The following is a 22,230-nucleotide window of genomic DNA, read 5'->3' as shown; positions in this document are numbered from 1 at the left end:
ACCTACTATGCACCCAAACAGTCAAAAAGCCTGGTATTTGTACCATGACAGACACATAGACCAATGGAACAGAATTGAGAACCCAGATGTAAATCCATCCACCTATAGTCAGCTGATCTTTTACAAAGGATCAAGGTCCATTAAATGGGGAAAAGAGAGTCTTTTTAACAAATGGTGCTGGCACAACTGGATGTCCATTTGTAAAAAAAAATGAAACAGGACCCATACCTCACACCACACACAAAAACTAACTCAAAAATGTATCAAAGAACTAAATATAAAACCTAAAATGATAAAAATCATGGAAGAAAAATAGGAACAACACTAGGGGCACTAATACATGGCATAAAGAGAATATAAACCATAACTAGCAATGCACAAATACCAGAAGATAAACTAGATAACTGGGAGCTCCTAAAAATTAAATACTTACGCTCATCAAAAAAACACACCAAAAGAGTAAAAGGAGAATCTACAGACTAGGAAAAAAATTTGGCTATGACATAGTCAACAAGGCTTTAATCTCTAAAATCTATGGAATACTTCAAAACCTCAACAACAAAAAGACAAATAACCCAATTAAAAAACAGGCAAAGGATATGAACAGACACTTCACCAAAGAGGACATTCAGGCAGCTAACAGCCCATAAGCCATCATAAGCCATTAGAGAAATGCAAATCAAAACTACAATGAGATACCATCTCGCCTGACATTACTGGCATTAATCAAAAAAAAAAGAAAGAAAATATCAAATGTTGGAGAGGTTGTGGGAAGATTGGAACTCTTACACACTGCTAGCGGGAATGTAAAATGATACAATCACTGTGGAAAACGATATGGTGCCTCCTTAACAAGCTAGAAATAGAAATACCATACGATCCAGCAATCTCACTCCTAGGAACATATCCTAGAGAAATAAGATCTGTCACACGAATAGACACATGCACATCCATTTTCATTGCAGCACTATTCACAAAGCAAAAAGATGCAAACAACCTAAGTGCCCATCAACAATGGAATACTATGCAACAATAAAGAACAATGATGAATCTGTGAAACATCTCACAACATGGATGAATCTGGAGGACATTATGCTGAGTGAAATAAGTCAATCACAAAGGGACAAATATTGTATGAGACCACTATTATAAAAAAACAAGAAAAGGGTTATACACAGAAAAAAACAATCTTTGATTATTACAAGGGAGGGGAGGGTGGAGAGGGAAAATCATTAACTAGATAGTAGACAAGTTAACTTAGGTGAAGGGAGAGACAACACACAATATAGGGGAAGGCAGCACAACTTGACCAAGGCAAAGTCATAGAAGCTTTCTAGACACATCCAAACACCTGGAAGGACCCAGTTACTGGAGCTGAGGGCTGAGGGCTCTGATATTGTGGGACATGTTGGTCAGTTGGCATAACATAGTTCATAAAGAAAATGTTCTATATCCTACTTTGGTGAGTCAGCATCTTGGGTCTTAAAAGCTTGTGAGTGAACAGCTAAGTAAGATGCATCTACTGGTCCCGTCATATTCTGGGCAAAGGAGAATGAAGAAAACTAAAGACACAAGGAAAATACTAGTCCAAAGGACTAATGGACCACATGAACCACAGTCTCCACCAGCCTGAACCCAGAAGAACTAGATGGTTCATGGCTACCACCACCGACCACTCTGACAGGGATCACAATACAGGGTCCAGGACAGAGAGGGAGAAAAATGTAGAACAAAATTGAATTTACAAAAAAGATCAGAACTACTGGTCTAACAGAGACTGGAGGAACCCCTGAGACTATGGACCCCAGACACCCTTTTAACTCAGGAACTGAAGCCACTCCTAAAGTCCACCTTTTAGCCAAAGATTAGACAGGCCTATAAAACAAACAATAACACACATGAGGAACGTACTTCTTAGTTCAATCAAGTATACCAGACCAAACGGGCAAAAGCAAAGACGAGAAGACCGGAAGGGACAGGAAAACTAGACAAATGGACAAGGAGAACCCAGGGTGGAAAAGGAAAGGGGGAGAATGCTAACACATTGTGGGAATTGTAACTAATGTCACAAAGCAATTTCTGTATAAATTTTCAAATGAAAAACGAATTCGTGATATAAACTTTCACCTAAAACACAATAAAGTAAAAAAAGAAACTTTTGCCTATATGTACCCCAGGCCATGTACAAGAATATTCATGGCAACATTGTTCATAATAGAAAAATACTGGAAACAATTTATATGCCCATCCATTCAATTTACAGATATACCTAGTTTTATTGAACCTCGCTTTATCATGCTTCAAAGATTCTGCGTTTTTTAGAAATTGAAGGTTTGTGGCAACCCTGCATCAAGCAAGTATATTGGCGCCATTTTTCCAACATCATGTGTTCACTTCATGTCTCTGTGTCACATTTTGATAATTCTCACAATATTTCAAACTTTTTCATTGTTACTATCTGTTATGGCAATGTGTGATCAGTGATCTTTGATGTTACTATTGTAATTGTTTTGAGGCACCGTGAACCACGCCCATATAAGTCGGCAAACTTAATTGATGAATGTTGTGAGTATTCTGACTGCTGTATCAACTATTCCCTTGTCTCTCTCCCTCTGCTCGGGCCTCCCTATTCTCTGAGACATGACAATATTGAAATTAGGCCAATTAATAACCCTACAATGACCTCTTTAAGTGTTCAAGTGAAAGGAAGAGTTGCACATCTCTCACTTTAAATCAAAATCTTGTGAAGAAGCTTAGTGAGGAAGGCCAATGTAAGGCGAAAGCTAGGCCTCTTGCACCAAACAGTCAAGTTGTAAATGCAAAGGAAAAGTTCTTGAAAGAAATTTAAAATCCTACTCCAGTGAACACATGAATAAGAAAGCAAAACAGTCTTATTCCCGATATGGAGAAAGTTTTAGTGGTCTGGATAGACGATCAAATAAGCCATAACATTCCCTTAAGCCAAAGCCTAACCCAGAGCAAGTTCCTAACTCTCTTCAATTCTATGAAGGCTGAGAGAGGTGAGGAAGCTACAGAAGAGAAGTGTAAAGCTAGCAGAGGTTGGTTCATGAGGTTTAAGGAAAGAAGCCATCTCCATAACATAAAAGTGCAAGGTGAATCAGCAAGTGCTGATGTAGAAACTGCAGCAAATTATCCAGATGATCTAGCTAAGATGATTGATGAAGGTGGCTACACTAAACAACAGATTTTTCAGTGTAGATGAAACAGCCTTATATTTTAAGAAGCTGCCATCTAAGACTTTCATAGCTAGAGAGGAGAAGTCAATGCTTGGCTTCAAAGCTTCAAAGGACACGCTGATTCTCTTGTTAGGGGCTAATGCAGCTTGTGACTTTAAGTTGAATCCAGTGCTCATTTACCATTCCTAAAATTCTAGGGCCCTTAAGAATTATGCTGAACCTACTCTGCCTGTGCTCTATAAATGGAAGAACAAAGCCTAGATGACAGCACATCTGTTTACAACATGGTTTACTAAATATTTTAAGCCCACTGTTGAGACCTACTGCTCAGAAAAAAGATTCCTTTCAAAATATTATTGCTCACTGACAATGCAGCTGGTCACCCAAGAGCTCTGATGGAGATGTACAAGGAGATTAATGTTGTTTTCATGCCTGCTAACACAACGTCCATTCTGCAGCCCATGGATCAAGGAGTAATTTCAATTTCAGGTCTTTTTATTTAAGAAATACATTTCGTAAGGCTGTAGGGCAACAGGCAGAGCTGCAATAGATAGTGATTCCTCTGATGAATCTGGGCAAAGTAAATTGAAAACCTTCTGGAAAGGATTCACCATTCTAGATACTATTAAGAACATTTGTGATTCATGGGAGGAGGTCAAAATATTAACATTAACAGGAATTTGGAAGAAGTTGATTACAACCCTCATGGATGACTTTAAGGGGTTCAAGACTTCAGTGGAGGAAGTAACTGCAGATGTAGTGGAAATAGCAAGAGAACTAGAATTAGAAGTGGAGCCTGAAGATGTGACTGAATTGCTGCTATCTCATGATAAAACTTTAACAGATGAGTAGTTGCTTCTTATGGATGAGCAAAGAAAGTGGTTTCTTGAGATGGAGTCTACTCCTGGTGAAGATGGTGTGAACATTGTTGAAATGACAACAAAGGATTTAGAATATTACATAAACTTAGTTGATACAGCAGCAGCAGGGTTTGAGAGGATTGACTCCAATTTTGAAAGGAGTTCTACTGTGGGTAAAATGCTATCAAACAGCATCGCATGCTACAGAGAAATCTTCCATGAAAAGAAGAGTCAATCAATGTGGCAAACTTCATTGTTGTCTTATTTTAAGATATTGCCACAGCCACCCCAACATTCAGCAACCACGACCCTGATCAGTTGGCAGCCATCAACATCGAGGTAAGACCCTCCACCAGCAAAAAGGTTACAACTTGCTGAAGGGTCAGATGATGGTTAGCATTTTGTAGCAATAAAATTTTTTTTTTTTTTTTGGTAAAGCAAAAAAGAAAAGGTTTATTCAGCATATATTCAAAGAGGCAAAAGTGAGAAACAGACAAACATGCTTCCAGAGCTAATGTCTGTCCAAGTCCAAGGAATATTACAGAATAAGCAAGAATGGGAAAACAGACAAGCAGGTTGACAGAGCCATGTCTGCCTGAGTTCAAGAAACTTCACAGAATCATCAGTATATATATTAACATTACAAACGGGCAAAACCATTGAAAGCTTCACCTTTTCACAGATTGGCTAGAAACTGCTAAATCACTGCAATTCTATATTTTGAATTGTCTTTCTTAATAATCATTGGTACAGGTTTCAGTAATGACAGTCATGAGGGTCTTAACTGGTCCAACAAATCTTACTATTCACTAAATGCTAAAAGAAAAAGATAAAGGTGGAAAGTACGTGGGTCTTTTGTGCTCTGTTTTATTAGTTTATGTGAAAGGTTCCCTAAAAGATGTATTCCAACATTGTGCTAGCTATTGTCTTTATATCTCAGGGCCCAATTGATGTGTCCTTGTGAGTCCAACTCCAGCTGGGTCATGTTCTGTATGCTCAAGGACAGGTAATAATGGCTCCAATATTATCTCCTAAATCATTCCCTCCTTTTGATCCAAGATTGGAGATTACACATCAATGATCAATACCTGGACTTAGTTGAGCTCCGAGATAGTAGCCATGTCAAGCTCTTTAAACTCATGGTGCTGGTTTTCCACTGGATACCATCTGGTTCTTCACCAGGATCTTAAGTAAGAGTGATGTTTTCATCAATCCCATTGCCTAAGTGAGCAGACTCAATGTACATCAACATTTTAGCCCAAGGCCTTCTTTTGTCTTTTAAGTGTGTAAGACAATAGAAGATAAGTTTTATTATGCTTAATACTATCAGGATGCAGGCTAAGAATATTACTATTCCTTGCAGTAATGATCTAGCCCATGTATTTATTCCTGATGGTAACCAACCAAATAAATCTAGTGTTTGAAAGGATGTTACAGTGTGTAACCAAGTAGCTTGCTGTCTAATTCTATGTATATCCTATTCTACTTCTCCTGTGTTATTTATCCAAATCCAACAAGAGGTATTTCCTCAGCACAGACTACATTTTCTTGGGCTAATAAAAAATCTAAGGCTATTCTGCTGTCTCATGTCACCTTAGCTTAATGAGATCAGAGATTGTTGTTGTGTTTCTATCCCATTAGCAACTTTGTCTGCTATTTGTCCCATAGTGATTGATAAATTTCTTAAATATTTCTCTAATTCAACTATACCATAAGTAGGAATTAAAGTGTTAGACCAATGGGTTTTCTTCTGACTCTCGTTTTATAATCTTTTACAAATTAACATTACCTTTCCAGTATTTACTAGCATTATTACTGTGAATATCTAAAGGTAATCCTAAAGTTCCCAAAGTGCACTGTCCATGCATTCATTAGAAATCTAAACAAGAGATTGCCCACATAAATTCACCGTCAGTTGGAAAGGGATCATCTAAACTAGTATAGTTGGATCCACCACAAAAAAACATATCCATAAGGAGCACACAAAGTTTGTCTAAAGAAAACAGAAGGTATAGAAAAATTTATATGTGACAACCAAATTTTCATTATAGAATACATGATTAGCAAGATAATATAAGATGGACCTCTCCTGTTGGAGATCTTCAGTTAATCTCTTCAAAACATACTAAGTGTTCTTCCTGAGGGCAAGCTGCCCCTCCTTGGTTTACCTATTAACACAGTCATGGGTCACTTTCTCAGAAGCGGAATTGGAATCTAAGACAAAATGCACTCTGCACCATGAGGTCAATCTCCTCTGAGAATCTGGTCTCTTTAAGATACATAAACTTCTGTTCAGTAAGGGGGTGACAGTTTGATTACAAACATTAGACAGGTATTTCATAAGACACTGTCTTAAAGATTAATTATAATAATTACTGATTTACCCTAAACATAGCTGTCAGTCTGATCTTTGGAGTCAGTTTCTCAAAACAGACTGAATTCTTCAAAAAAGCACAACTCCCGGAGCAAAACAGTCTTATTAGTTTATCTGGACCATTGTTTGACTCAAAAGTGTCTTCAGGAACCAGTTTTTTTCTCAAAGATTGAGGTTCAAAAGGACACCCAAAGATGACGGCCTGTGTGGGTTACCCTAACCTCCATGAAAGCCAGAAATCTGGATTCCAGGAGAATTATAACTCTTTCATGATTCCCTCCTTTGGACCATGATCTTGCTATAGAATCTTTGATCAAAAACATTCAGTAATGGTAGTTGAGCATCCTCTGGTTTTTAAGATCCCAGGCACCATACAGTGAACTAGGAGGCAGAATAGAAACACTAACAATAATATTAGGTCAATTGTCTGAAATAAACAATGAAACATGACCCTAAAGTCAGCAATAAAGTCTTTTTTAATTAAGGTATGTACATTGTCTTTTAGACATGATGGATACTTGATGGAAACCCTGGTCGCATAGTGGTTAAGAGCTATGGCTGCTAACCAAAAGGTCAGCAGTTCGAATCCACCCGGCACTCCTTGGAAACTGTATGGGGCAGTTCTACTCTTGGATAGGATCACTATGAGTCGGAATCGACTCGATGGCAGTGGGTTTAGTTTTTGGTTTGGCACACTTAATAGACTACAGTATAGTGTAAACAGCTTTTATATACGCTGAGAAACCAAAAAATTCATGTGACTCCCTTTACTGCAATACTCGCTTTACTGCTGTGGTCTGGAATCGAACCCGGAATATCTCCGAGGTATGCCTGTGTACATAGTGAGTATTTAATCCATGCTATAGAAAAAAAATAGAAAAGACAAAAATCCCTGCTCTCATGGAGGGAAGGGAGGACAGACCATAAACAAAATAAATAAGTAAAATATATAGCATGTCAAATGATGATAACCACCAAAAAGAAAAAATAAGGGAAGGAGGAGGGACAAGGAGTGTTGGTGGCAAGGGCATTGCAAATTTAAGTAGATGGTTAAGGAAGGTCTCACTGAGAAGTTCACATTTAAGCAAAAATTTGAAGGAGGTGAGAAAGTAAGCTATATGGCTTTCTGGGGGAAGAGAATTCCCGTCAGAGGGACAGCAGTTGCAAAGACACTGAGGTTAGGAGCCTGTCTTCTATGTACAAGGAACAGAAAGCAGGCCAGTGTGTCTGGAGCATAGACAGTGACTAGAGAGGCAAGGTCAAAAAGGAAATAGAGGTGAGGAAGAGGAGAGATTATACAGGGTTTTATAGGCCATTACTAAGACTTTGACTTGAGATGAGATGAGAAGCTATTGAAGGATTTTGCCCGGGAGGGTGAAATGGCGTACTTATATAATTAACCAGATCACTCTAACTGAGAATCAACTGTACGCAGCGGAGGGCAGAAGCAGGAAGACTTTTTAGGAAGCTATAACAATAGAGAGGACAAGAAACTGTGGAATATTCACACCTATGAAATATCATAAACAGTGAAATTTTTTTTAAATTATGGTTATGTGCCACAAGGTGCAAGAATCTCAGAAAGAAAACATGGAGTGAAAAATAAGTTGTAGAAAACTACCTACAGCAGGAGTCTTCTGTAAACTACTTAAGACTACATACAGTAGTCTCATGTTTTTATGAAGCTCAAAAACAAGAAAAACTAAATAATATATTGTTTTGGTGCTACATTCAAGTGTTATAAAACAATTAAAATAAGGAAATGATACACACAAAATTCAGAATAGTTGTTCATTGGCAGAGGGAGGCAGGGGGATGTGATAGGGAAGAAGATCTCAGAGGCAAAATCATAGGCTCTTATGCTGGGTGGTGTATTCACATGACTTTATTTTACTATATGCTTCATAAGCTACACCTGCATTACATATAATCTTGTGTGTATCAAAGAATTTTTTTAAATACATTCGGAAAGCAGTGTCTGAAAGAGATACCTCTTACATCCTTTAAGAGAAATAAATGTCCTTTTTATTCTATTCTTGTATCTCTCTCCATGGGCCTCACGCTCCCACATCATATCTACGTTAGGTCTTTGAAAAGCAGTTGTCTGCATTATTGCCGGAACATTTCTAATATCTAATCCAAACTCATTGGTCATGAAAATGAATAGACCTGTTAACTCTGTGTTTACTCTCACGCCATCTAGATCAGGTAAAAAGTCATTATAAAGTCTGAAATACAGAGTCTTGTGGAAAATACAGCAAGTTCATGTTTGCCTTGCCTGGGCACAATCTTTAATAAGCACATACTTGTAGGAAATTCTACCAAGATTTGATTTTACCATTGAAAATTTCTCAAAAGTACTTTTTTTTTTCCAATTTAACAGGTATTTTTAATTTTTTTAATATGTTATATGTATTCCTGTGATTTAAATTTCAAAAGGTATAAACTTGATACAATGAAAAATGTCCTCTTATCCCTATTCCATGGCCACCAAGTTTCCCTCCCTGGAGATTAAAAAAAATAATAATAATGTTTCTTATATATTCTTCCAGAAATACTTTATGTGTATACAAGCAAATATATATAAACATTCGTTTTATTTCCTATTATACAAATTGTAACATCCTTTCATACCATTTTATACCTTGCTTTTTTCAGTTTACAAATACTGATCATTCAATATCACTAGACTTTCTTCTCTTTTTATGGAAATATAGTATTCTACTTTACAAATAATTTATAAACCATAATTTATTTAACCAGTCCCTATTGATGGACATTAAGGTTGTTTCTAGTCAAAAGGACTTGTAAAGCCAGATGTTGCTACAGTTATCCAGATAAATGCTAAACACATTTACATTAAATACAGTAGCACACTTAGACTTCTAGACCCAAATAAAATATTTACTATGTAAGTATGAATCCTGCCCTTGTAAAAATGACCTTGGCAATCAGTTTCATGAAGATATGTGTGATAAGTGAATAGCTTCTAATTCAGAAAATAACATTTTGTATAAGCCCTTTTTCTTTCCTTTTAAGGAATATGGCACTGCTTCCGAGAATACCAAAGACTTCAGGGAAGCTCAACTTCTGAATTAACTATATACGACATCGGGATTCAGACTGATCTCAGCATCTACTTCGAACTGAAACAAACATGGTTCACATTTAGTGAGTGGGTTTTAAAACCGATTTTGTTAAAACTGTAATAACGGGAATGTATTTTTGTGTGTGTGTATCTAAAGGAAAGCTTGAGTTGGTGAAATCTGTTAAATGCATTTACCATTACCGACATTAAAGATAAATGTGTGTGTATTCCTACTACCCACCCAGACCAAACTGAATTCCAACTCACAGTGACCCTACAGGACAGAGTAGAACTCCTCCACAGGGTTTCCAATGAGCGGCTGGTGGATTTGAACTACCAACCTTTTGGATAGCAGTTGAATGCTTAACCACTGCGCCACCAGGGCTGAATATTCCTACTAGATACCATAAACGGAAAAGTCATTGAGGGGAATTTATTATATAATCTAGAAAAATACTGTTTTGCAATAATCTTGAACTATTTGCCTTCAATTTAAAATGGTTTGGATGTCAATATTTATAATCATTAACCTAATAGCCAAGAAAGATTTTTAAAAGGAAATAAACACTTGATTTTTCAAACTTGTTTTTAAAAAGGAAAAAAAAATTGAAACAAAAATTTGTTTCATTACAAAGACTTTTAAACTCTTTATTATAGCAATTGGAATTAATAAGTAAATCAAATTTACATTTTTAAAGTGTTTATTCAAATTATTGAATTGGTTTAAGCTAATATTAACAAATTTTTAAAAGCAAGATGATATCAGAGATGGCTTTAAGCCTATATTTCTAGAATGGTTTTCTAGACTAGAGCCCTGGTGGCATAGTGGTTAAGAGCTCAGCTGCTAAGCAAAAGGTTGGCAGTTCAAGTCCACCAGCCGCTCCTTGGAAACCCTGTGGGGCAGTTCTACTCTGTCCTGTAGGGTCGTTAAGAGTCTGAACTGACTCGACAGCACATAACATCAGGAAGAATGGTTTTATCATAATATTCCTTGCACTTGCACTCACAGAGATTCATGCTCTTTAAACAAGACTTTAAAAATAATCTCTAATTACACGTTGCTTTTAAAAAAAATTCATCTTCACATTTCTGAAGTTAGAGAGCCAGGTGAGACATGCTGGTCAGGAACCCAGAAAGAGCCTCAAAGGTAGCAATATCTTGGTGGGACATCATGATTCCAGGTATGCTTTCCATCCTCATAAATTTAAAACCCTGGGTAGTACAAACGGTTAAGCATTCGACTACCAGCCAAGAGGTTGGTGGTTCAAACAAACTTAAAAACTTGATTTTACCATTCCATCCAAAAGACATTAGGCTTTCAAGGTCAGGCTTCCCATAAACAAACATTTACATTATTTCACTAGAGTGCCATTTTATTTGTTTAAACCATGAGGATACTCTTTGTGACCAGAATGAAGACATATCCCATCTAGAACCCTTTCGAGGAATCAAGGTCTATGGCAGGCGTGATTACCAATGAAAAGCTTTTTTTAGCAAAAGGGCTTGAATAGCCTTGAGAGATGGTTTTTTTTCAAGAAGATGCCAACCTTGATGACTTAGCCCTGCTGCACAGAAGCCCCTGCTAGATTACCTGCATCAGCCAAATTCAGTTTTTCTCTTTTCCTTGGATAGTACTAGATCAAAATGGCAAATTCTTGCTCTGTCTTCCCCATCTCCATCTCTCGTTCCCTTCACTTAACATATTATTTCTTCAACTATGTTGCAGAATTGTTTCATTAATAGCTTTTTCTTTTCAGTCACATAATTCAGGCATCCTGGGAATTACATTCCTGAATTTGAATGATTCCATATCTCATCGGCCATCTACTTACTGTTATCTGTTATTTCTAAAGATAACTTATCTCACCTATAATGTATTGAGACCTCTAGCTTTACTCTGAGATGGATCTTTAGTTACAGATATTGTGGTCACTCCACTGCTGTGTCTTAAGTGCCTTTCACACAAAAATCATTAAGATCACCAGAATCTGCCATTGGAAAAGTTAAGAGAATGTACTTTTCGGGAAATACAGAACTTTCTTTTCTTTTCAAATCTAGCAATACTAATCTTTCCTCAGTTGAGCCTTGGCTTTTACAACCCATTTATCAGATATTAATTAATTACTTGCTCTGTCTTTGGACAAAATTCAAGGCACCAGAGACAAGGGCATATATATGAAATTATACTCATTGACAGAAACACTGAGAATAAGCAGAGTTATAAATACAAAAATTATAATTTTTATGTGTCTTAGATTATGTTAGGAGATGGTTCTATTCCTCTCTCAGCCATTAACTAACTTCATGACCTTGGGCCCATCTCTCAACCAGAGGCCCCAGTCTCCTCCTCTGTAAAGTTAGAGAGTTATACCAGCTGCCCTGTAAGGACTGAAAAAAAGTTTCTATTATTTGCTCTTATGCAAACTGCCAACCTTTTGGTTAGCAGCAGAGCTCTTAACCACTGTGCCATCAGGGCTCCTATTCAAACATAAGGTGGTAATATAGTATATACATCCAAAAGATATTTAGTTAAATTTCTCTAATTATTTTGATTATATACTTTTGAAAACGTGTAAGTTTAATATACAGTCTCAGGCTATAAAGTGATTCCGATATACTGCATTTACTTGGTTTCATCCAAAGAAGATAAGTATTTTGGCTTAATATGGTTATACTCCACAGTTTTGGACTCAAGTTAATGTTTTAAGAGAATAAAATGTGCACGAAAACACAAACACATAGTTAACACAAAGAAGGCACAGAAGCAAGATGATACATTACTAAGATTCTCGCACACCCCTGGGTTAACTGATTTCTATTTACTTGGTGATATTAACTGATATGTAATGTAATATCAAATCTTAGGGACATAACAATAGAATTAAATAATGATCTTCACACCACTGGAAGTGTTCAACCAAGAACAGGAAACTGCCAAGGATGTTGCACAAGGGATTCCTTCATAGGTGGGAATTTAATTTAGGTTTCCATTAAGTTTCATTTATTCTTCCAGATTCTGTTATAGCGCTGCTACACTTCCTTGATTTTAAGATCCACACTGTGATGGTTAATTTTATTGTCAACTTGGCTAGGCTATGCTTCCCAGTTGTTTGATTAAGCAGTACTCTAGATGTTGCTGCGAAGCGATTTTGTAGATGTGGTGAACATTTACAATCAGTTGACTCTAAGTAAAGGAGATTACCCTCAACAATATGAGTGATGTCCATAGTCTCATGGGACAACTCAGTCAGTTGGCATAACATAGTTCGCGAAAAACATGATCTGCATCCTAGTGAAGTGAATAGCGTCTGGGGTCTTAATAACTTGTGATCGGCCTTCTAAAACACAAGTACGGGTCTTCTCTATGCACCAGGAGCAAAACAGTAAGAAAGCAACTAAAAGCTCAGAGAAGAAACAAGTCTACACGAGCCACAATCTCACCTACCCTAAGACAAGAACTAGATGGTGCCCAGCTACCACCACTGACCTTTCTGACTGGCATCACAATAGATGGTCCTGGATAGAATGGGATAAAAATGTGAAGCAGAACTCATATTCTTATTTTAAAAAAAAAAAAAAAAGCCAGACAAACGACAGCAGTAGAGAACCAAGGACTCCCTGAGACTATCCTGTGAGACACTCTTTAAACCTAGAACCGAGCCTATCCCCTGAGATCATCTTTTATAGAAATAGCAGAGTGGCACAAAAAATAAAGGATATTACCTGTAAGATTGGTGCTGTACTTAAAAACCATCACTATGAGACCAAAAGGTCAACAATGACTCAGAAGCAAAGATGAGAAGATAAGGGGGCAGGGAAACTAGAGTACTGGAAATGGAACAAACAGAACACAATTAAAGAGAATGTTGGCACATTGTGATAAATGTAACTGATGTCACTGAACAATTTGTACAGAAATTGTCAAATGGAAACCTAACTTGTTGTATAAACTTTAACCAAAAACTCAATAAAATATTGATGATAATAATATGAATGGTCTCATCCAATCAGTTGAAGACCTTAAGAGCAAAACCTGAGGTTTCCTGGGCAGAAGGAATTCTGCCTCAAAACCATAACATAAATATCCTACCAGAGTTTCCAGCTTGCACATCTGATCTACGTTTTTATGAACTTGCCAGCTCACAATCATGTGAACTAATTCCTTAAAAGAAATCTCTCTCCCTCTTTTTCCATGGATGAAATGAAAGCTGTCCAATTAACTTGCTCAACTCAAAGGTTTTAATTTAGATTTCTTAGCACTTCTTGGAGGTTTTGAATGTGAATTTCTAAGACTGGCATTTTCAGAAAGGTAGCACTGCTTAAATTATGCAGTGTCAGAATTCACAGAGATGACTATAAAGATCAACCCTAACTTTTGCTGGGAAAGTTTGCTTTTTGGACTCATTTGTATCATAGACCTGATTTTTTTTTTTTTTTCTTGTTTAAAGTGATAATCCTCTGCATCATTGAAGCAATTATCACCATCATGCTGATCTTCCTCAGGAACAGAATCTGCCTCGCAATTGCCCTGCTGAAGGAAGGGAGCAAGTAAGATCCTTGATGTAGAAATTCAAATAACATATATTAATCAAATCATTCATTGTTCATTGCATAGATGCCCCAGACTACTTTCCCTTTAGGAAGACTTGTTAAAGATACTGCTTTCTCTTCAAAAAGACTTCTTCAAGTTTGGAGTCTACCACTTATTAAAAGGTCACACAGACAAGTGCTTTAATCTCCCCAAATGTCAGTTATCATAGTATAATGATAAAACCTGTCTAGTCTACTTACTTTTGTGTGTTTGAACACAAAATGTATGTTAGAAGAATAATATATATGCAAGTAAGTAATAAAGTACTATATAAAAGTTAATTATATATTATTTCCATACTTGGTCATATGCTAATATCAATGTTGGAGAATATTTGCAGAGCTTTAAATCACCATAATTGTATAAAGCCAATTATGTGCTATTACAATTTCTGTATGAAATTTACTAATAGGACAATTGATTCTAGTGGCACCAAACTAGACATTTTCTTTCTACAGCTCGTAATTCATAAACACTTTATACACAGGGCCATTTTCATTTTTAAAATGCTGCAAAATAGACACATTAAATGTTTCATAAAATTCATGCTGAGAGGTAATAACACCTAGAGCTTCCAAACTATTCCAAAAGGTCACTTGAGGACAATACTCTAGACTTCTGAATAATGCATAGGAGAAACAAGGAAAGCATTACTATAAAGCCAACAGACAATGCTCTCTATTTAGAATGATGGAAACTAAGTTGTTAATGACCACGGACCAAATCATTTTTAACAGTTTTTAAGGATTATTTTAACAAAATTACCATTTATAATAATAATCATGCCACCTAAACCCATTGGTTTAAATAGTTAACAACCAGTTTGTTAAACTCTCCTTCCCATGATCACTGAAGCACTATCATTAGTCACTGAAAACTACTGATTTTCTGGGTTTATTTCTTAAATAGTATGATATTGTGCAATTCTCTGTAACTTGCCCCACTTGTTTGCCTTTAACAATATGTGTATGTGTGGTGGCACTGTGGGAAAAAAAAACTTACATTCTAATTCTAGCCTTCCAGTGGGAATCAGGATTTTGATTCTCCTCCTGATGAAAATGATCCTTTAAAGGCCACTATAGATGTGACAGGTTGATATTTTGCTCAGGGGAAAATAAGACCTGGAATAAAAGGGTGTGAGAATACAGGGTAAACATCTAGGGATGCTAAATAAATACACTTAAAGGCGGTATATGGACAAAGGAGGGAACAGCGTAGCTCAAATAGGCAAAGAAGGTAACAAATGAAAAAGGAATGTTAAGGTATATCGAAGGTAGGATAAAATAGGAGTGGTACTATTTTCATCATATTTCTCAGTGGCTGTATCAAACAGTGCTGTCATACGCTGAAAAGGACTTTCAAAGGGAGCAGTTAGGAATACAGCAGCTAGGATGGTGAACACTTCATAAATCATGTCCTATGAGAAATACAAAGAAATGATTATCCTGGAGAAGGAAAGAATAAGGAATTATTTGAAGAGTTGCCATGTGAGCGAGGTGGTAGAATGGTCATCTCTTCCTCAGAAGGTGGTGGATGTGAGTTACAGGCAGACAGATATAGAAGAACTTTCTAATATTTTGATTGTTAAGAAAATAGAATAAGGACTATCATGTAAAAATAAGTTCCCATCAGTCAATGTGGTCACCAGAGGCTAGTGGACACATTTCAAAGATAGAAGGGATTCCTGAATTAGGAAGGGATTCCAGCAGTTGAAGAGATGATCTTTAAGGTCCTCTCCAATTCTACGAGTTTAAGAATTTAAACAAAGGGAAGAAATCGCATGACTAGAATGTATCAAATCTTTATGGATCAGACAGAAATAGCCAAAGAGAGAAGTTTGGGGAAATTTTGGCAGGAATTATAAATGAGCATTAGAAGAATATCCATAACTTATTAAAAAAATAGGAATTAAAAAAAAATAAAACCAACTAATATGCCAGAATGATCATGAAAAAAAAGACAGAGAGAGAGGCAATGGTTACTAATATTGTTCTTAGAACTAATTCAGTCCAAGGTTTACTTCTAGTTATAACAGAAAACAATTTAATTGAGAAACTATAGTTCTAAATCATTTTGAATTTCAACTATTTGTTTTATTTCAGAGCTATTGGATACATTCCCAGTACATTAATTTATCCACTTTTAACTTTCATTTTGATCTCAATCTGCATTTCCTACTGGGCCGTGACAGCAGTGTATCCTTTGTAATTGACCACTTTAAACCTCGGGTCCACATTGCTCTTCTGGAGCCATGAGTTTGTTCCATAGTGTTTTCCATCCCTGGGAAGACTAGGAACATCCTAAAGAATAACTTTTTTTTTTTGCCAAGCTCTAAAAAAGTTTCAGTACACTGAATTTTTCCTCAAATAGTCATATGGTGGATTTTGTTTTGTCTTCATAATGGTAGGTCTCCTTGGCAATAACCTAATAAAGCTCTTACGTATTTTCTTGTTTTTAAGGGGCCACTCAGTACAGCTGGCCCCGGTCACATTAATCTGGGTCTGAAAAATGGATGAGCTGTTAAAATAGTATACAGTAATGGTCATTTTTGAAGTTAATATCTCCATAGATTTTTGAGTTATCTGCATCCTTTTCTTGTCTGTTTGTTTTCAATCTAAGGGTAAGTAATTTATCCTTAATCAAGTTCACTCAGTTTCTTGGCTACATCAGGGACACCTATATATAAAGTCATAACCCCTGGGGGGCAATGTATACATGAAAATAAAACCTGTGACCCAGAGGTAAGTAAAAGAAACTCTCTCATTTACCTAGTTCAGTACAGAACTCTACTATATTCCATCTTGCAGTTGTTGCAGGAAACACATCCCGAAACAGAAATCCTGTGCACTGATGGGAATCATTGCTCAGAAGGGGAGGGATGGACAGGTGGTAGCGGGAGAGCACTGAAAACAGTGGGCAGAATGGAGAGAAAGCACTATAATTATTTCCTGAGATCTCCCTTGTCCTATCTATCATACATCCAAGAAGCATGCATGGTCAATGACAACAGTATAAATGTGAAATTATGTGGTGGGTACAGAGTGACAGGCATATGACAGCAAATGTGATAGCTTGTAGAACTCATTGAAGAGTTATAGACATAAATCTTAATTAAAGAATTATAATTAAAGAATTATATAAAATGATGTGGTAGAAAATAGAGGAGTAACAGCAGAAGCTAATTGAGAAAAAATAGAATGTGCAATTGGGGGGGGCTAGATAAGAGGAGAAGGCAGGGAAGATGTTATCTTGTAATGGCAGCTAATATTATATTCTGTGTGTTTTGTTTTGTTTTGTTTTTCTGAGTGCAGATTTTTAATACCACTGACATTTACAAAGCTTGCCCTGGGGCTATGTGTAACTTTGCTTTCTATGGTGGAAAGAGCCTGTATCATCAATACATCACCATCTTTCAGTTATACAATCTATTTGCCTTTCTCTGGCTTATAAACTTTGTCCTTGCATTGGGTCAGTGTACCCTTGCTGGTGCCTTTGCTGCTTATTACTGGGCCACAAAAAAACCTGATGACATCCCACCATTTCCACTCTTTACCGCATTTGGACGAGCCATACGGTAAGCTCTATGATGAACCCTACATCTATCTCCCCAGTGGTATTTAGCTTGTGCTTGTAATTCAGTCTTGGCTCATTAATTCAAGTGACAAGGTACAAATGAGTCAAAGGTAAGATTCAAGATCTGTGGATGCCCATTGGCTTTGTCTGGTTTCATAGCCACAGTTTTACAATCTCTACCCATACCAATATCCTTCTAAATGCCATAGGTCACTGGAGAAGGGAAGAGGTAATGGAATAACCAAATTAAAGGCTAAGGATTAATTTGGCTCTATCGTCTCCATTGCTCAGCTCAAATACCCTATTTTATGACAAGCTACTGGTATATTTTTGTTGATGAAGAGCAAGACGAATGTATATGGTTTAAAATCCTCTTTGGAGACCTTTGTCAATCTGAATAAAAGAGGGCAAGAGGCTCTTTCCCAGTAACACTTTTTATCTGTAAAAAACTGTTCAACTAGTATCCTTTTAGTTAATAGTAAAGACACTTTAACTTTTATTCTCATTTTATCTTTGCCCAGATATCACACAGGTTCCCTAGCATTCGGATCTTTAATTCTTGCATTAATTCAAATGTTTAGAATTATCCTAGAATACATGGATCACCGTCTTAAAAGTAAGATTCCAGAATTTATCTTATCTTAGATTTTATGACTTCTGTGTAGAGAATAGACTAGGGCAGGAGGTGCGGGGGGGGTGGGGCGGGGGGACACCTGATGACTGTAGCTTGGACTACAGTAGTAAGAATAGAGATGGTCAGATTTGGGATATGGTTTGAAGGAAAAGCCAACAGGACTTGTTGAGGGATTGAATGTCAGGGGAGGGAGTGCAGTGGTGAGTAAAAGACAGAAAAGTGTATGATGCTATTTATTAATATGTGGAAGCCAGGAGTAGCAAATTTGAAATAGGAGACCAAGAATTCTGTTTTTGGCATGTTAATGATGAGAAGCATGGTGGAGATGTCAGGTAGGCAGCTCCAAGTCTAGAGCTCAGAACAGGTCAGGCGTAAAATATAAATGTGGGTGCCATTGACATTAACCTTCATAGCTGACACACATAGTTTACAAACATATAAACTCTGTTTAGAATGCACCTTAAAAGATTTTATTATTGTTTGTTGTGATTCATAGGGTTCAGTTGAAAATCATTAATAGATTCAAGTGTCTCCTTCTCACAGATGCCCACAACAAGGTTTCTAAATTCCTGCAATGCTGTCTGAAATGCTGTTTCTGGTGTTTGGAAAAAATGGTAAAGTTTTTAAACAGAAATGCCTATATCATGGTAAGAAGATAAATTTTTTATTTACTAAGCCTCTTCTTTGCAAACCTGAACCCCATGCCTACATTGCTATCTCGAAAGCACTTTTACATCATGCGATTGCATTTATCACCATTTTGGGGAAAGGGTTTGTGAATCGAATGCAGGATTCTGGACTACGCTTTCCTAGTTAAGATAGTATCTTAACTGTGTTTCATTATTACCTTCAATATGTTTTCGGAGAAGAAAATTATTATTTACACTGAAAATTTTAAAGTATGCTACGTTGAAGATGCTTTAGTCTCTATTTCACTGAGAGGAAAATATCTTTCTAACTCTAGGATTTATGTATGGTTAAGGAACAGTGTGATCCTTTTTATGAATCTTGTTTTGAAATGTGTGGGCATTGACAATGCCTCACTGGATATGTTGCTTATTTCCCATGGGAATATGGAGACTTCTAAAGAGAGATTCTAATGAATAGGGGATCCAGAAATGTAATTTCTTCTAAAATTTAGCATCTATGATCTTTATGACACTTGATCATTATCACAGTGACATGGAGTCTGGAAAGTTGTTTAGCACAGAGTTTCAAATAGCCATTAATTTACTCCAGTGAGAGTATTTTATTGAGCGCTTTTAACCAGTAAATCAAGTATAGTGAAAGACTTTGTGTTTCCTAAGAGTAATTTTTAATGTGGCAACTAAAACATATAACCTGTTCACCAAGGAATCCTAGCTAAAACATTACAAAGACATACCCATTACCTGAGATTTGAGAAAAAAGACCTGCCTGTATTTGAAGCTGTCTAATCCTCATAGGGAAACCCTGGTGGCGGAGTGGTAAAGAGTTCGGCTGCTAACCAAAAGTTTGGCAGTTCGAATTCACCAGGCACTACTTGGAAACCCTGTGGGGCAGTTCTACTCTGTCCTATAGGGTCGCTATGAGTCAGAATTGACTCGATGGCAATGGTTTTTTTAATTCCCATGGAGCGTAGGGGCATCTAGCATTTAAGGCACATCTTATTGTCAATGACCTTGAGAGTCAGGGACACACAGGCCTGCTACAAACCCAGAAAGTGGTAAGACGGAAGGGGTAGATGTATAGATGGAAGATTATTAATTTGATTGTTTTCCTGCCGTTGGATTGTCCTTTGGTCTTGTTAGAGTTTATTACTGACTCCAGAATAATGTCAACTCTCTTCCTCAGATTGCAATATATGGCAAAAATTTCTGCAAGTCAGCAAGAGATGCTTTCAATCTCCTGATGAGAAATGTTGTAAGGTAAGTAATCAAGCTGAACACTGCAATTGGCAATGTGGTGAACCTTGAACATTATATACTTCACATGTTTTATAAGTATCAGTGGCCTTATTGGACATGAATATTATCTTTTTTAATTTTTATCATGGTTAAATATATATAACAAAAAATTTGCCATTTTAACTATTTTTAAGTGTACAATTTAGTGACATTACTTACATTCACCACTATCCATTTCCAAAAGTTTTTTTTCTCACTCTAACAGAAACTCTGTACCCCTTAAGCAATAGCTCCTCATTCTCTCCTCCCCCAGCCCTTCATAACTGCTAATAAATTTTTGTCTCTATATGTTTGCCTATTCTAGATATTTTAAATAAGTAGGATCATACAATATTTGTCCTTTTGTGTTTGACATTTCACTAAGCATAAGATTTTCAAGGTTCATCCTTGTCATAGCATGAATCAGAACTTCATTTTTCTTTATGGCTGGATATGACATTCCAATGTTTGTTATTACCCATACCCATTGCTGTCGAGTAGATTCCGACTCATAGCGACCCTATTGGACAGAGTAGAACTGCACCATAAGGTTTCCAAGGAGGGGCTGGTGGATTTGAACTGCTGACCTTTTGGTTAGCAGCCTTAGCCCTTAACTGCTGTGCCACCAGGGCTCCTTGTTTGTATGTGCCACATTTTATTTATTCATTCATCTTTGTTGACACTTGGATTGTTTCCACTTTTTGGCTCTTGTGAATAATGCTGCAGTGAACATTGGTGCACAAATATCTATTTCAGTCCTTGCTTTCAAGTGTTTGGAGTATATATATCCAGGAGTAGAATTGCTGGGTCATATGGTAATTCTAGGTGGCATAGTGGTTGAAGAGCTCGGCTGCTAATCAAAAGGTTGGCAGTTCAAATCCACCAGCCGCTCCTTGGAAACCCTACAGGACAGGGAACTGTCCTATAGGGTCACTATGAGTTGGAACCAACTCGATGGCAATAGGTTTGGGTTTTTTTGGTATATGGTAATTCTATGTTTAACTTTTTGAGGAGCTGCCACACTGTTTTCCACAGTGGCTGCACCATTTTACATTCCCACCAGCAATGGATGATTGTTCCAATTTCTTCACAAACTCACCAACACTTGTAATTTTCCTTTTTTTTTTTATAATAGCCATCCTAATGGTGGTGAAGGGGCATCTCATTGTGGTTTTGATTTGCATTTTCCTAATGACTAATGATGTTGAGAATCTTTTCATGTCCTTGTAGACCGTTTGTAGGTCTTCTTTGGTAAAATGTCTATTCAAAGTACTTTGCCCATTTTTTGATGGGGTTGTTTGTTTAGGTTGCTGGTAGGTGCCATCAAGTCAGTTCCGACTCACAGTGACCCTATGTACAACAGAATGAAAAACTGCCCAGTCCTGCGCCATCCTCACCATCATTGTTATGCTTCAGTCCATTGTTGCAGCCACTGTGTCAGTCCGTCTCATTGAGGGACTTCCTCTTTTTCACTGACCCTCTCTTTCACAAAGCATGATGTCCTTCTCCAGGGACTGATCCCTCCTGATAACATGTCCAAAGTATGTAAGACGAAGTCTCGCCATTCTTGCTTCTAAGGAGAATTCTGGCTGTACTTCTTCCAAGACAGATTTGTTCATTCTTTTGGCAGTGCACGGTATATTCAATATTCTTCACCAGCACCATAATTCAAAGGCATAAATTCTTCTTCTGTCTACCTTATTCATTGCCCAGCTTTTGCATGCGTATGGGTGATTGAAAATACCATGGGTTGGGTCAGGCACACCTTAGTCTTCAAGATGATATCTTTGCTTTTTAACACTTTAAAGTGGTCTTTTGCAGAAGATTTGCCCAATGCAATGCATCGTTTGATTTCTTGACTGCTGCTGACATGGATGTTGATTGTGGATCCAAGTAAAATGAAATTCTTGACAACTTCAATCTTTTCTCCATTTATCATGATGTTGCTTATTGGTCCAGTTGTGAGGATTTTTGTTTTCCTTATGTTG

General features: G+C 37.0%; 1 protein-coding gene across 1 annotated transcript in view; it reads left to right on the top strand.

Moving 5' to 3' along the window:
* Window positions 1–22,230, top strand: part of SLC44A5 (solute carrier family 44 member 5) — a 58,193-nt gene that overhangs the window by 21,183 nt on the left and 14,780 nt on the right. Inside the window, exons 7-14 of the mRNA XM_023731121.1 lie at window positions 9,471–9,602; window positions 13,968–14,067; window positions 16,213–16,305; window positions 16,764–16,851; window positions 17,422–17,684; window positions 18,205–18,299; window positions 18,861–18,964; window positions 20,151–20,224. Coding sequence (XP_023586889.1) covers window positions 9,471–9,602; window positions 13,968–14,067; window positions 16,213–16,305; window positions 16,764–16,851; window positions 17,422–17,684; window positions 18,205–18,299; window positions 18,861–18,964; window positions 20,151–20,224 — 949 coding nt within the window. The remainder of the gene's footprint in view (window positions 1–9,470; window positions 9,603–13,967; window positions 14,068–16,212; window positions 16,306–16,763; window positions 16,852–17,421; window positions 17,685–18,204; window positions 18,300–18,860; window positions 18,965–20,150; window positions 20,225–22,230) is intronic.

The sequence above is a fragment of the Trichechus manatus genome, unplaced genomic scaffold, assembly GCF_000243295.1.
Source record: "Trichechus manatus latirostris isolate Lorelei unplaced genomic scaffold, TriManLat1.0 scaffold00003, whole genome shotgun sequence".
NCBI lineage: Eukaryota > Metazoa > Chordata > Mammalia > Sirenia > Trichechidae > Trichechus > Trichechus manatus.
The sequence above is the reverse complement of the archived record's forward strand: the minus strand, read 5'-3'. Positions and strand labels throughout refer to the sequence as shown.